General features: G+C 45.4%; 1 protein-coding gene and 1 pseudogene across 1 annotated transcript in view; one reads left to right on the top strand and one right to left on the bottom strand.

The window, feature by feature from the left end:
• The window catches only part of Agpat5 (1-acylglycerol-3-phosphate O-acyltransferase 5), a 44,909-nt gene extending 32,251 nt beyond the window's left edge, over positions 1-12,658 (bottom strand). Inside the window, exon 1 of the mRNA XM_050136819.1 lies at positions 12,303-12,658. Coding sequence (XP_049992776.1) covers positions 12,303-12,521 — 219 coding nt within the window. The 5' untranslated portion in view covers positions 12,522-12,658. The remainder of the gene's footprint in view (positions 1-12,302) is intronic.
• On the top strand, positions 8,313-8,388 carry LOC126498966 (uncharacterized; annotated as a pseudogene).
• Positions 12,659-15,360: the final 2,702 nt, after the last annotated feature.

The raw sequence follows: 15,360 nt of genomic DNA on the forward strand, positions 1-15,360 counted from the left end.
TGTTGAAATAGGAGCGGCAGGGCTGCGTCCCCAGCACCCGGCCGCCCGCATGGCTAGCTCATGCCCGAAATAACAACACACAAACTGTATTCATTTAAGAACTGCTTGGCCTGAACTCTAGCCCTTACAGGCTAATTCTCGCACCTGGACTAGCCCATTTCTAATGATGTGTGTAAGCATCCCAAGGTGCGCTTACCGGGAAGATTCTAGCCAAAGTCCATCGTGGTGTCTCTGCTCCAGAGAGCAGAGCTCTTGGGTCTACCCGGGAGAGCTGAGCATGGCTTCTCTCAGGAAGCAGAGCAGAGTCTGACCTCACTTCCTCTTCCGCCCAGCATCCTATTTTGTTTGTTCCTCCCACCTATGTTCCAACCTATGAGGCCAGCCAAGCAGTTTCTTTAATTAACCAATGAAATCAACAGATTGATATATGACACTCCCACATCACAACTATCTACATATAAGAGCTGTAGGTCACATGAGGTTGCCTATGCACCTGACTCTATGATCCTCGCTTCTCCCTGATGTCTTCCCACCTTCAGCCCGACCACAGGCTTCATTCATCATAGCTGCTTTGCACCACAGCCTGACCTGTTCACAGTCCTAGGCGGGCCAAGGACACCTAAAATCATCATGATTGGGAGCCAAAGTAAATCAATTTTCCCTGTCAAATGTTTTGGTCAAAGTGATATAAAAGTTTAAAAGTAACTTCACCATTCATCTCCGCAAGGTTCATTACTTTCAACATGCAAAAGTTGAAATATAATACATATTGAGAAAAAATGTCTCATTGTTCTCAAATGTAAATGATGTTGAAAGAAATCATAACTCATCCCAAAATATGCTCCTTTAGCATAAGAATGATTTGGGTGAAGACTAAGCTAAGAGGCACAGGTAGAGTTCTCTGCCCTCAGTCTTCTGCCTAGAAACAGACGATAACTTCCTATTAAGGGGACGTGAAGTTCCCATAACTAAAGCAGTTCCCCTCCTACAGCAGAAGCCTTGAGCTGCCAGTATGAGTGTGTATGAGAACGCAGGTCCTCAGACCCTGTGGGCGTGGAGCATTCCTTGCAGCTCACTGTCCCTTGTAAACTCTCTCCTCCACACCAGTCACTGTTCATTTCATCACTCCCAGACTAGGGTTCATTTCTTCTAAGTCCCCTCTCACCCCCCACCCCCGCCACCACCACCATGTAAAACTGACATTTCTACAGTTCACCTTCTTTGGCCGTTTAATTGATAGGTCTTGTGTGAAGAAGAGGTTGCCCTTCACGTACATGATCATTGTGACCACAGGCTGCAAAGTATTGGACAAAGACTTAGATTTGAATTCCAGTCTTCCAGCTTGCACAAGCATTGATGTATCTGCTTTCTTCACACCTATATCATTAACTAAAGTATAACATACTAATTGCTCCTCATAGGATTACACTGACATAAATGAGACTACATAAACTACTTTATACACACCTGGTACACCTGGACAGTTATCATCTGGCAAAAATCAATGGTCAATGCTCAGTAGGGTGGCATGCGGGGACGGGGAGGATCGGTAGTTAAATTATTCTTTGTATCTAACATGCTTTCCATTCAAAACTGTTAACAAGTGAAAGAAACAGCTAACTAGTCCACATCCCTCCAATTACACTGAAATGCAGCAACAAGGACAATAAGATAGTGTGTACAATTTAAACTCTGTTACACGAGCATTTGAAATGAATTCTTAAAATGTGCTTTTATGTCCATGAAGCAGTCATGCACCATCTAACCTTTAGCCGACCTGGACAGCATAGACAACTAGAGCAGTAGTCCCCAGGCTTCAAAAGAGCTGAAAATCTCCCGAAGCCATCTTCTAGAGATTGTTGATGTAAACAATCCTATTCTGCCTCTGCCAGTCACACAAAAGAATGGCACATACCACTACACAACATTTTATAGTAATAACTTACTGGTTTGTGTACTTACTATACTAGTTAGAGAATTCCTACATATTAGAAGAAAACATGCTCATACATTGTACTTATGGCTTTAAGGAACCATGCTGACTGGTAAGGCTAACTGGTGCAACCACAACTCCTCCTGTTTGCTTAATGAAATCACCTAAGAACCTGTTCTGGGCATGTCTTTGTAAAGAAACATAGGATTTTGACCTCCTAGTTAAAAGATTTCTACTGTAATATGTACAAAACCTGTGGTCTTTTTCTGAGCACAATTTGAAATGTTTCATTAAGTAAATAGTAAATTTATTAAATTACTGATTAGCAAAATCATACTTTGCAACAAGACTAAATTAGTAAACACATTATTTGATTAATGATCAGAATGCAAAGCAGTTACCCTGTGATGTGAGTAGAAACTTACACATCACAAACTCATACGATCAGCATGCAGGTCTCCTGACCCTGTCCTTCAGAAGAGTTCACTTTTTTATCATCTATGTATGACCTACTGTTAAGTCTCTGAACTAGACAAATTATCTCATTTAATTTTTTATTTATTAGTTCTCTTTTGGCTGTGTCAAAGTATCTTAAAGGAGAAATTTAAGAGGGATTTATTTTAGTCAGGCATCGTGGCACAACTCCCTTAGTCCCAAAACTCGGGAGACAGAGGCAGGTGGCCCTGAGCTCCAGGCCAGCCAGGGCTACAGAGGGCTGTCCAAGGAAATGGGGTGTGTTCTAGCTTGAAGTTTAAGAGGGGATACAGTCCACTAAGGCAGAAAGGCCCGGTAGCAGGAGCGTGAGGCAGCTAGCCACGAGGTATGCGAGTGGGAAACAGATGAATGCTGAATGCTGCTGCTCACCTGCCTTCCCCACCCTATGGGATGAGACACTCAAAAAAACCTTTCTAGAAACAGCCTTGCAGGCAGACCCAGAAGCATATCTCCTAGGTGATCCTAAATCCAGTCAAGTTGACAATGCAGATTAATCATTAAAGTCTTCAAAACAGCATGACAAATGTATTTAATTGAAGGACAAGAACACCAAGATTGAGCTGACTTGATACAGCGTGATAAAGGAAAAAGAATTAGACGCAGGTGTCTCCAAGGTTTGTAAGTCTCACAAAAGTCTTCTCTACAAAGGTTCACATATGAGTCCTGGAGATAGTTCAGTTGGCTGAGTGCTGGCTTAGCATGTATGAAGCCCTGGATTTGATCCTAAGCACCACAAAAATTCCAGCACTCAAGGGGATCAGATGTTCAAGGTCATCTTACATAATAGGGACAACCTGGGCTATCCTCTCTTAAATAAAATGTTTTGTTTTTAAAGAAACTTATATAGTTGTTTTCATTCTGGATGCTAACCATAAGGATAAGATGTAAGAAACCCTTCAGAATAAAAGACTAACCTTAAAAAATGTCTTACAGCAATACATACTCAGAAAAGGAGCAACGCATTCTATAGGTGCACAGAGAAGTGGCTTTCACCACAATCCAGCCAACTCAGAGAGCTATCAAGTAATGCAAAGAACAGCCCCAACCCATTTAAAGAAACCGGGGATTCAGTTGCATTACTCCTTATTTCCAAAGTTATTTGTCTATGTCTTTATTTTGGTCTTTATCTCATTACAGTTATTGTTTTTTCTCATTAACTGACTTCTTTCTATCCCGAATGACAGCTATTTTATCAGTGCAAAACACTGGTCCCTAGCTGCGGTTAGTACCTACCACACATGTGGCTGGAATGTAACGTAACTCTTCTAGATGTGAACTCGTTGATTTTCTATCCCTGAGTTCCCAGACTAAGGTGACAGCAAAACCGTCTACCTGTGAACTATGTCTTATATGTACACACAGGTATCTTCACAAAACTTTTATCTGTAGTTCCCTTTAATGCCATGGGAGAAAAAAAGTAAGTATTGGTGTATTGCAGTTTAAAAAATTCCAAAACCACAGGCTTTCAAATCAGCAAACAAATGTTTTTCTGTTCCTTGGAGTCCCAAAATTCTTTTACACTGTCTTGCTTTACCCATTTCATATTCCTGGGGGTTGAATAGTCGAAGTAAACATTAGCCTTGCTAGATAAACATTTAACCACCTTAGCAGTCCATTCTAGAACCCCCATTCCTTAAATTAAGGTCTCTCACAGGGCCACAGAACCTCTAGAGTGGGATTCCTTAAGGGTATTATGCCTTACTGACAGTTCCAAGAGACTACTATCTTGAAAAAGAGACAATATACACATTATGAAATACTAATTACCTATCAAATGATATGTTAATGGTGCAAAAGGCAGGGTGTGATGATGGCTGATGAGGACCAGCACAGCTCTGAGCTACACCTTAAGAGAATAAAACATCCACTCAATGCCATGTCTGAAGTCTTCACAGTAATTCTGGTATTTATTTGGAAGAGCTAGTAAACAACCACCCAACACTTTTTTTTTTTTTTTTTGGTTTTTTGAGACAGGGTTTCTCTGTGGCTTTGGAGCCTGTCCTGGAACTAGCTCTGTAGACCAGGCTGGTCTCGAACTCACAGAGATCCGCCTGCCTCTGCCTCCCGAGTGCTGGGATTAAAGGCGTGCGCCACCATCGCCCGGCCACCCAACACTTTTAAATAGCAAGCATTTTTCTGCAATTGTTTCTCCATGCTTTTTATGACAGGAACACCCCAAGAACAGGGAAGTCACTTCAGTCACCACTGAAAAAGCATCTTCAAAGCAGCCCCCAAACTGGGCTACCACGAAGACTACACCTGTGAACTGCCTGGACCTGTTTTCTGTCTATGAAAAGCTAAGAACGGTGCCTACTGTGTAAGGATGAATGATCTTCATAAACAACACTAGTATACAGCAGCATTCAGTAAAGCCTTTGCTACTAATCACAAAGTCATACCTGCTTTCTTTAAAAGATTTTCTTTTTAATTTATTGTGTGTACAGATGTTCTGGCATGTGCACATTAGTGCAGGTGCCTGAGAAGCCTGAGGCACTGGATCCCTGTGGAACTGGAGGCACAGATGGTTGTAAGCACCTGACATGGAGCCTAATCAGGTCCTCTGGAAGTACAGTACCTGCTCTTACACTTTGAGCCATCTCTCCAGCCTCCATATTGGCTATTTTTGAAAGGGACCTGGGAGGATTCTTGTCATTCTCTCTACATGCACTTTCACTACCCTGACCAGGAAGACCCTAATAGCTTCCAAAGAGATCCTTTTTCAGAGCGCCACACACAAGTGCAAGTGCGCTCTCCCTCTCCTCCTCTCCCCTCCCCTCTCCTCTCCTCCTCTCCCCTCCCCTTCTCTCTCTCCCTCCCTCCCTCCCTCCCTCCCTCCCTCCCTCTCAATGGCACTTGCTCAGAAAAGCTCCCCAAACCCCTCCCTCCACCCACGAGGGTCAAGAGGGTCACACAGCAGTCAAGGAGAGTCATCTTGTTATGCCTGTCTCCCCACCAGAATCCGAGCTCCATTCTTCACCTCTTAGAGCCCAGCCCAGCACCCGAAACAAAGAGCACATGTGAATGGTGATGTATGGACATCCAGATGGAAACCCAAGTTCTGAGAACCCTTTGGGAATATTACTTAGTGCTGGATTCTCTAGCTATCAATATCAACCACTGCCTAAGAAACTGTAAGACGAAAATACAGAAAAAACCTCTAATTTCATTTAAAAGTATCAACTTCTCAAGCACACAGTCATATGCAACGACACACCACGATAAAAACTTATCCAAGACATCACTGTCATGGAGGCAACTCCCCCAACTCCAATATTTATTTAAAGTTCTTGGAAGAAGTCTAAAGTTTCACACCAATCTAGTTACAGACCTAAGGAAGATAGATATGTGTAGAGTAAGCAGATGGGTAAACACGGCTTTCTCAAAATGTCTCAATGTTTCGGTGCATCTGTGGTGTGAAAGAAAATAGCCCTGAAGAGTGGCACTATTAGGAGGTGAGGCTTTGTTGGAAGAATGTTCATTGTGGGGACTCAGTTTTGAGTTCTATGCTCAAGCTGCCTGCCTGACTTCCTGTTGTCGTTTGATCAAGATGTAGCCTGCACACTTCCATGACTGTAAGAGACTAAAGCTCTGACACTGTCAGCTGCCACCTCAATTAAATGTTTTCCTTTATAAAAGCTGCTGTGGTCTTGGTGTCTCTTCACAGCAACAGAAATGCTAAGACAGCATCTGTTATTTAAAATAGAAGAATGAGGTGTTAAAGACTACACAAAGGCAGAGGATCTGGGAAGAACTGGGAAAGGAAAAATACGGTCAAAATATATTCTCAAAAAAATGAAATTCTCAAAGAATAAACAAAAACATTGTTTTACAAAACATTCCACAAATGAAACATTAAATATAAAATGTTTTATGCTTATAGAATGTATAAAAATAAAGTTTTAGTTACATTTTTCTAAAATTATCTTATAAATCTCTTAAGTCTAGCCAATTTCTTAGCCAGATTTAGGTTGTGTTAGACTAAAATTACAACTTAAGAAATGTTTAATTTCCTGAACCAAAGGTTTTGCTCATTCTGCTTAAGCAAAGGCACACCCAGGTCCACCCAGTTCTATTGCTCCCAGTTAAACAAAGCAAGCAGTTTAGTGTGTTTAAGAATCACAAGAAACAAACTGAAGCATAAACAATTAGCATTTTTTAAAGATCACTGATAGTGGAATGTGGAATCAATTCAGACCCAATACAAGGGTCAGCCTGGATGACCTGTAAGTCCTCTTTAAGTAAACATATTTCATACCAGGAGCTTAGCTGCCTTCAGCAAGATTCAATGCAAACTTGACTCAGAAGTTTAGGATGCTTGATAAGCCAGAAAGAACAAACCAGCTTTCTATGGCCTCCATGTAGAATGCCTGTGTTTCTGAGGACTTGAAAGAAGCTTCTGTGCAAGGTACAAAGCCGAGACATTGGGAGTCTGCACATACTGAACAAACAGCTGCAACACATTCCTAAACACCATCTGCTCCCAGTACCTTCAAACTATTCTGTAGCGTAAAACAGGTCCATTGAAAAATTTAAACTTATTTTACATAAAAGATCTCAGCCAAATGCCGGGCGATGGTGGCGCACGCCTTTAATCCCAGCACTCCGGAGGCAGAGGCAGGTGGATCTCTGTGAGTTCGAGACCAGCCTGGTCTACAGAGCTAGTGCCAGGACAGGCTCCAAAGCCACAGAGAAACCCTGTCTCGAAAAACCAAAAAAAAAAAAAAAATCTCAGCCAAGAAGTGGTGGGTGGCACAGGCCTATAATCCCAGCTATTCTGGAGACCCGAGGAGGATATTCAGATTCAAGATTGGCCTGAACCAATTGAGACTCAATATCCCAAAATAAATTCGTAAGTAAATAACCTAAGACTTACTGTTTTTACAATTTTATTATTACAATACTAGTATTTGAACCGAAATTGGCAGTCAAGGCCATTCGTGAGAAATATATTCTAAAATAAATTCTGTTAATAACAAATTCAAGCAGAAATACAATTAGAAGACGCGTGCACCATATCACTAGATGGCTGGCCTGCAAATAGCAATAGCCAACTTCTACTGGATTTCATTGCAACGAGAAGAGAAATACTCTAACACTTGAAAACATGAATTAATTCTGGGATGTGGGTGTGAGTGGTGTATACACGCGTGTACATGCATGCCCATGCACGCTCCTGGAGGCTAGAGGAGACCTCTGGTGCCCTGTTCTGTCACTCTCTACCTTATTCCCTTGAGTCAGGGCCTTCACTGAAATTGGGAGCTAGGATGGCAGCAAACAAGCTCCAATGATCCTCCTGTCTCCACCCACCACAGTGCTGGGGCTACAGGTACACACAGCCATGCCTGGCTTTTTGTGTTGTTCCTAGGAATTTGAACTCAGGACTTCATGTGTTAACTGTCAAACCCTGGACCAATGGCTGAGGTGCCTATTTAACATATCAAATTGGACCTGGCCTCCAGGTTCTCCCAGCATCCCTCAGTCCCTACCTGTTACAAGGTATGGTTGGAAAATTTGCCCTCTACCCTGAACTCTCCAGCCTGGTCTGGGCTGCCCTTCCCCCAGAGGCTCTTCCCTATATAATCCAGATATTATGGTCACCCACCCCTTTTGTACCTTTGGCCTCCAGGCTGCTGCACCTATTTCCCCCTCTCCCACTCCCTTCCCCCGCTTCCCCCATGGCCCAGTTTAGTGTGATTATGTTCCCATACCTAGAAAAATGCCCTTTTCCTTTGTTTTCATCCACTTGGTAAGCACTCTTACCCACTAAGCCACCACTCTAGCCCCACGTCTGTTTGCTTGCTTGTTTGTTTATGGGGAGGGACAGAACCTGAGCTTGTGCTTGTGAAAGTCAGAAGACAACTTTCAAGAATAGTTCTCCGGTGGAGTTAGTATTCCCCTTGACAAGGACGGAATGGTTAAAACATTACCACCTACTTTGTGGCATCTAACCACTGTTCTAAAAACAACAATATATATGTAAAAAAGAATAGTTCTCTTTTTCTACCATGTGGGTCCTGGGAATCAAACTTAGGTCATCAGACTTGGTGGCAGGTGCTCCTGACCACTGAGCCATTTGGCCAACCGACTCATATTAACTTTATGGGGTGATGATTCAACAGGTAAGAGTACTTGCCCTGTGAGTATAAGGACCTGAGTTTGAACCAAAAGTTCCCATGTCTAAAAAAATAAAAGTCAAGCATGTCTGCACATGTCTGTAATTTCAAAATTTATGGATAGACAGGCAAATTCCAGGAGTGTGTTGGCTAGCTAGCCTAGTTATGGCAAGCTTCCGACTGAGTCAAGAGACCCCCATGGTAAAGCAATAAGGGAAGAGCAACAGACTAAGACAATGCCTTCTTTTGGCCTCTGTAAGCAGGCACATGGTATACATACATACATGCAAAACAGTCATACACACATAAAAAAAATTAAGGGAGCACCAAAACATGAGCAAGAAGTCAGATGATATTCAGAGGTCAACTTGATCTGAAAATTAGACAACTAATCATATGTTTTGCTTAAGGAATGTGTGAGGTAAATTTACAAATTTATAAATAAGAGATTAAAGTATTATAGGAGATTATTTAAATTAACCAGAGCAGAGGAAGCCAGCCTTTTACTTGTATATCAAAGAAAGCAAAAACAAATGCTAAGCTACAAAGCTAGACTGAGAAACAACAACAAAATATTGAGTATTTATAACTCACTGTTATAAAGGACTGAACGGTGGCCCAAGTCAACACCCACACCCTAAGCCTTAGAAGCTGTGCACATTCCCTTTTGAAAAGATATCTCTGAGGCTGGCAAAATGGCTCAGCAAGCAAAGGTGCTTGCTGCTAAGCCTGACAGCCTAAATTCAACCCCTGGGACGTACATGGTGAAAGGCAAGAAGGGACTCGTGAAAGCTGTCCTCTGGTCATGGTGCATCATGGAGCATGTGCACCCACACAGTAAATAAATGCCTTGTTCAGTCGAGAGGATGGAATTAAGAATCTCTAGGAGATCAAAGTTATCCTAGATTATCCTGGTGGGCCTACAGGTTACAATCCAATGACAAATGTCACCACAATACAAAAGGAGATGGAAATTTGAGACAGAAAAGAGGAAACGACACTATGAGGCAGATATGGAGGGGCCTCTAGTCAAAGAAAATGGCCAGCATCCAGAAACTGAAAGAGACAAAAATCCTAGAAGGAATGAAATCAACCTAAACCATGATTTCCGACTTCTGGCCTCCAGAGCTGTGAGAATAACCTGACCTGTTTAAACCACTCAGCTTGAGGTCATCTGCTGTGGTAGCCTTAAGAAGAAATGAACTTTTTACAACGTTAAAAAGACTCCAGGCCAGGCGGTGGTGGCATACGCCTTTAATCCCAGCACTTGGGAAGCAGAGGCAGGTGAATCTCTTGTGAGCTTGAGGCCAGCCTGTCTACAAGAGCTAGTTCCAGGACAGGCTCCAAACGTACAGAGAAACCCTGTCTCAAAAAAACAAAAAAACACAACAAAGACTCCAGTTGCTTTCATTTCCTATTTTTTAAGATTAAAAATAATAATGTATGTACACTGAAGGGTGGTGATATGTGCATGTGAATGCTGGCACCCAAGGGGGTCAGAGGTATCAGACCCCCACCCTGCAGCCAGAGTTACAGGTAGCTGTGAAACAGCCAATAAAGGTTCTGGGAAGCAAATTCCGGCCTACACAGTAGTCCGTTTACCCACCAATGTCTCTCCATTCCTCCAGTCCCTTTATAGTGGATTTTAGATTAGTAAAACGTAAGCATCCCATTACTTACCCTAAAGGAATAAATGGTACAGGGGACAAACTGCTCACTTTCAGTAGTGACAGACTACCAGAACCTGAGCAGCTCTACATGGTGTGGGCAGATGACTCAGTGGGTAAAGCACTTGTCACAAGCATGAGGGCCTAAATTCGGATCCCCACATGAAGCCAGACATACCACCGTGCAATCCATTGCTCCTTTGCTCCTACAAAGAGATGGAAGCAGATACAGGAGAGGATCTGGAAACTCAAAAGCCAGCTGAGCCGGCACACGTGGGGAGAGCAAGAGACCTTGACTCAAAGTACAAGGAGAAGCTCAATAGCCAGGGTTGTCCTGTGACCTCTATATGCATGCCATGTATCCCCACAATTATGAATATGAATACCTTTGTACATACACACGTACATGCACACAGATTTGTTAACCTGAAAGAATGCACAAATTATTCAGAATTTTAGCAATGAATATGATCTCAGAAATGAGAATGGGAAAGAACCTATATTTACATAGGATCCAATGTAATAGCCATACAATCTGCTTTTGGACAGCAAAAGAAGCCCCCTCATCCTCATCCTCCTCAAATGGAATTGATTGACAAGAGTTTGGATACAGGCTGGGCGGTGGTAGTGCACGCCTCTAATCCCAGCACTTAGGAGGCTGAGGCAGGGGGATCTCTGTGGGCTTGAGGACTATGAGGTCTATGTAAAGAATCTCAGCCCACCGGGACCGCACGGTGAGACCTTGCTTTGTCTTTAAAGCTGGATATTGAGAAGGAGTAGAGGAATACAGTTTTTTATTTCCCTTAATCTTAGCTTTAAGATTCCCTCCTTCAAACCAGTAACTCCAAAAGCCCTAAAATCGCCCCAACAGCATTGGTTGTAGCGCTGGGGCACGTTCCACTCCGCTGTCCTCAAACGCATGTCCTTCCTTCCAATCAATAAACTCGCCAACTCTGCTTCACTCTGACTCATGCCGAATGTCTCTGCAGCAAGAATACCGACTTGAGCAGAGGTTCCTGAGGCTCTGAGGGGCAAGGTCAGCAACTTTAAGGAGCATTCCCAGCTGTCCCAACTGCTACTGAAAATATGCGGAATTAAATGCTTACCCACGATTAAACATACATTCACGTGGCAAACTTAGTAAAGTAAAAGGGAGGGAGGAAGCCATCAGCCTAGAATTCCTGAAAATTCTATATGAAATCCCATTCTAAATGTCAATTGCTCAAGAAACTTGGACGTGGAAAAGAAAGTGGTTTTTGTGATTCCTAGCCTCTCCTAATTCCCCTCCTCAGACATAATTTCTTACTGGAGCAAACTCAATAAGGGAGCTGCCCCCAACTGCATCCCCTGACACAGAAAGCGCTGCGAAATGGGGGGGGGGGAGAGAACATAGATGATACAGCTCCATTCTGCCCATTCTGAACATTGGGGAGAGCCCAAACAGCGCTCTTCTCTCAAACTGAAAACCCAAAGGGAAGCAGATCTGGAAGTTTGAGCCTTCAACATAACTAAAGTCACGTTAGGAGGGCTTCTCTACTTTTGCTGTTTTCCGAGTTCAACCTCCCCAGGAAAAAGAAACAGTAGCAGGCAGAAAGCAATCTGACATGAGATCAGCCCCACATTGAAGCCCAGGCGAAGCTGGCGGAGAACTGGAGTCACAGAGAGGCTCCTATTGTAACCAATGTATTCATTTCCTCGCCAGGCTCTCGCTTTTCACCCGGGAGGAACGCGAGGCGAGAGGTGTCCTTCAACCGCTGTCACTTCGGTCAGCGTCTAGAGGACTCCCTAATCTAAAAGCCCTCGGAAGTGCAGATGGGGCCAGTCCCCCCATCACCACCTCGGACTCCAATGCCCTACTTTGCCGGGCACCGAGACGGACAGGAACAGCCGACCGGGGGCGGGGGTGGGGCGCACCCGGGGACACGCTCAGCCTTCAGCAGGACCTTCCAGAAGGAACCCCAAAGTGAGCACCAGAAACTCCTCCCCCTCCCCACCGCTACCCGCGGCGGGAGGCCGGGTGCTGCGGCACGTGCTTGCGGGAGGGGGGGGGAGAGAACACGCTGCAAAAGCTGCGCCGTCCGAGCCGGGCCTCACCTGGACTCCGGTGTAGTTCTCGAAGAAGAAGAGCACCATGTTCTGGTAGACGCAGTAGAGCCGGTCGTCCACGCGCTGGTACAGGCGGGCGGGCAGCAGCGCCGACAGCACCCGCCACAGCGCCCAGGCCAGCAGGTAGGTGGGCGCCGAGCCCAGCAACACGACGCTCGGGAGCAGGTAGCGCATAGAGTACGTGTGGAGCACGAGGGACAGCAGCATCCTCTCCGCTCGCCGGCCGCCGACTCCGCCTGCCCGGCCCGCGCCGCCGCCAGGACCTCAGCGGCCGCCGGCCGCCCGCCCGCCCGCCAATCACCGCGCGGGGGCCGGCCGCGCCGCCGCCCTCCGGCCTGGCTCCGCCCCCAGCATGGGCCGCGGGGCCCCGGGACCCGGCGGGGACTGTGGCGGCCCCCGCTCGCCGCCGCCACCGCCACGGAAAGGGCAGGCCTCGGCTTGCCCGGCGCGCTCGCCTCGGGGCGTTCGGCTCCGTGCGCTCGCTCGGCTCCGCGCGAACCGCGCCTGCCTGTCAGCGGCCGGGCGGCGGGAGGCGGGACCGAGGCAATAAGACGCCTCTTGATTGGCCGATATACGGACGTAACGCGCGCTCTGATGGGTCCGGATTCGTCTTCGTCACTACGCTTGTGGTGCTGCGGATGTTGGCTGTGGATGAGTCCCGGAAGAAGGGAGAAGATGGGTTTAGGCCTCTGCGGACTTTCGGCTTCGGTCCAGCCTGAAGAGAGCGGCGTGGGGACATGAGGGTGCTCCCTGCAAGACGCGCGTGAGCCGACTCGGGTCGTGGAGCGCAGGAGGAGCTCAGCGCCGCAGGTTACGGGCTGCTGCAGCCCCTCCATGGACCGGGCGCCACCGGTGTCCCCAAGTGCAGAGGAAGCGTCCTTCCCGCCCGGCTGTTGCAGATGAGGCCGGGTCTGTCTCCCGTAGCCGTGGTTCACCTTCCGCAGGACTGTCCCCTGCTTTTATCAGACCCTTCAAACCTCCACTCTTGCTTCACTTTAAATTGTTTAAGCTGCTTGCCCTTGGTTTCTGCTTTTTTCCCCCAATAGCCTATGTTTCTTCTTCTTTTCAATGTGTAGGAAAGCACTTTCCTATACACGTAGAATCCATAAGTTCTGTTCCCACCAAAAACTAGAAAGGTTAAGGAGCAGTAAAAACTTACCCAGAGGCCCAGGTTCTTCTTCCCTAACTGGTGGAGACCAGACAACTCTCTACGAGAAGGTTATAGAAGAAAACAAGCCCTGTGCAGATTTAGATCTGTATAAAGTCAATTTTAGATGTGTGTGTGTGTGTGTGTGTGTGTGTGTGTGTGTGTGTTGATTTCTGTGAATGACGCTGAGGTAGTTACTGGCTGTTTTCTTCCTTTCCGATCCTGACCTCTGAATCGTTTTCTCACCTTTTGTCTATTCCGCTGTGTCTTGCATTTTCTTTCATCCCTTGCCCCAAGTTACTCCCCATCACCTCCGTGATGTGCTTAAGGCAAACAGATGACTGCTGTCGTGTGCATACTATGTCCGAAACAGATGGGCATGCATATGTATGTTTACAGTGTCGGGATTTATTCAACTAGAACAAATTCCACAAGTACAGTGGTTTCGCTGGGACCAAAGAGTCCCACTTTACGTGGTAGCCCTGGCTAAGGCCAACCCAGGTTCTTTTATTGCAGGAGTAATTACTAATATTAACTCTCAGATCACACACCACTCAGTTTATCATCTATGTTTATGTTTGTATATATGTCATTATGTAGGGTTATATGACTACCCAGGGTTCAAAGAGGGCAAGGAGTTTAAAAAGCCTTGGGAAGCCAAAGCTGGGAAACTGATAGGGGATGCAAGAGTCTCTGCATTGATAACATGTGAGCCCACAAACCCAGTGACAGGGAAGAAGCTACTGTGGTTGGGCCACGGATTTGACAAACTGTCCAGTTTACAGATGCAGAGGTGAAGGGACAGAACTTAGTCCAGACAGAGGAACTGTTAGGCAGGTGGACAGCAGTTCCAGACTGGCAGACCAGCAGTTGAGTAAACCACATCAAAAGCAGGGACTGAGCCAACCTGAAGGTCCTTGGAAATTCCGGGTTCTCTGTCGGCCAGTGATATACACATGATAGTTAGATGACCTATTGGTAGGGACATTGGCATCTCAATGTCAGATGTCAGCCTTTGTCAACAGAGACATGGATTTCCAACACAGTTATGTACCTGAGGTCCTCTCTTTCCAACCGTAAATTTCCACTTCTAGGAATCTCGCTAGAAATTTCATTTATAGAGAGAAGACATGTATTAAACCCTTTATGTAGCCTTGGTGGCCTTTTCCCTGGTCAGATTATAATACTGGCTATCTCTGTAGCCCCAAATTGATACAGCCTAGGTGTCTTGATCAGGTTTGTTGTGGTATTGGGAAAATCTCAAACACCACACAGACAGAATTAGCAGTTAAAGGTGTTTATTGGGGGATGATGACATACATGCACACAGCAGACATACAGAGGGAAAAACAAAAAGACACTACAAAGTAAAGCAGAGACTCAGCCAAAACAAAAAACAAAAAAAAATAAATAAATCTCTTCTTGGAGATGGTATTTTAAGTCTCTGAAGAGTTTTCCTCTCCTAATTTAGGGTTGATCAGTTTGAAGAAATATTGGATGGTTGATTGGCCAGCCACCGCAGTGTAACACGTCATAAAGCCTTGAACTTGGTTGAGCTAATCCATCAGTAGGAGGCCTGCTGTTGCGGGACAAAAGCCAACAAGGCTTTTATTTTTAGCTTCCAGACTTTTGTCTCAAACTAGGAGGACCAGGAAGAAGCCAGCCATCTTGGAAATTCTCCACCTTTAATATCTAGCCATGGTCCTTCTTATCTGTTTACCAGGGAGTCTGTCTAATTCCTAATCTCTCCAGCTGTGTCTGTGACACTGTTTCCTCATTCCTGAGACGGTAACTGTGTGTTTGCTCCCACAAGCCTGACACCTTCTGTTATCACTGAGGAACACAGTATTTCAAAGTGGACTCGAGGAAATCCAAGGACAGTTAGGTTTGGGGAGAGAA

This window comes from Alexandromys fortis, unplaced genomic scaffold (assembly GCF_014885135.2).
Source record: "Alexandromys fortis isolate MF-2015 unplaced genomic scaffold, M_Fortis_MF-2015_v1.1 scaffold_3, whole genome shotgun sequence".
NCBI classification, from domain to species: domain Eukaryota; kingdom Metazoa; phylum Chordata; class Mammalia; order Rodentia; family Cricetidae; genus Alexandromys; species Alexandromys fortis.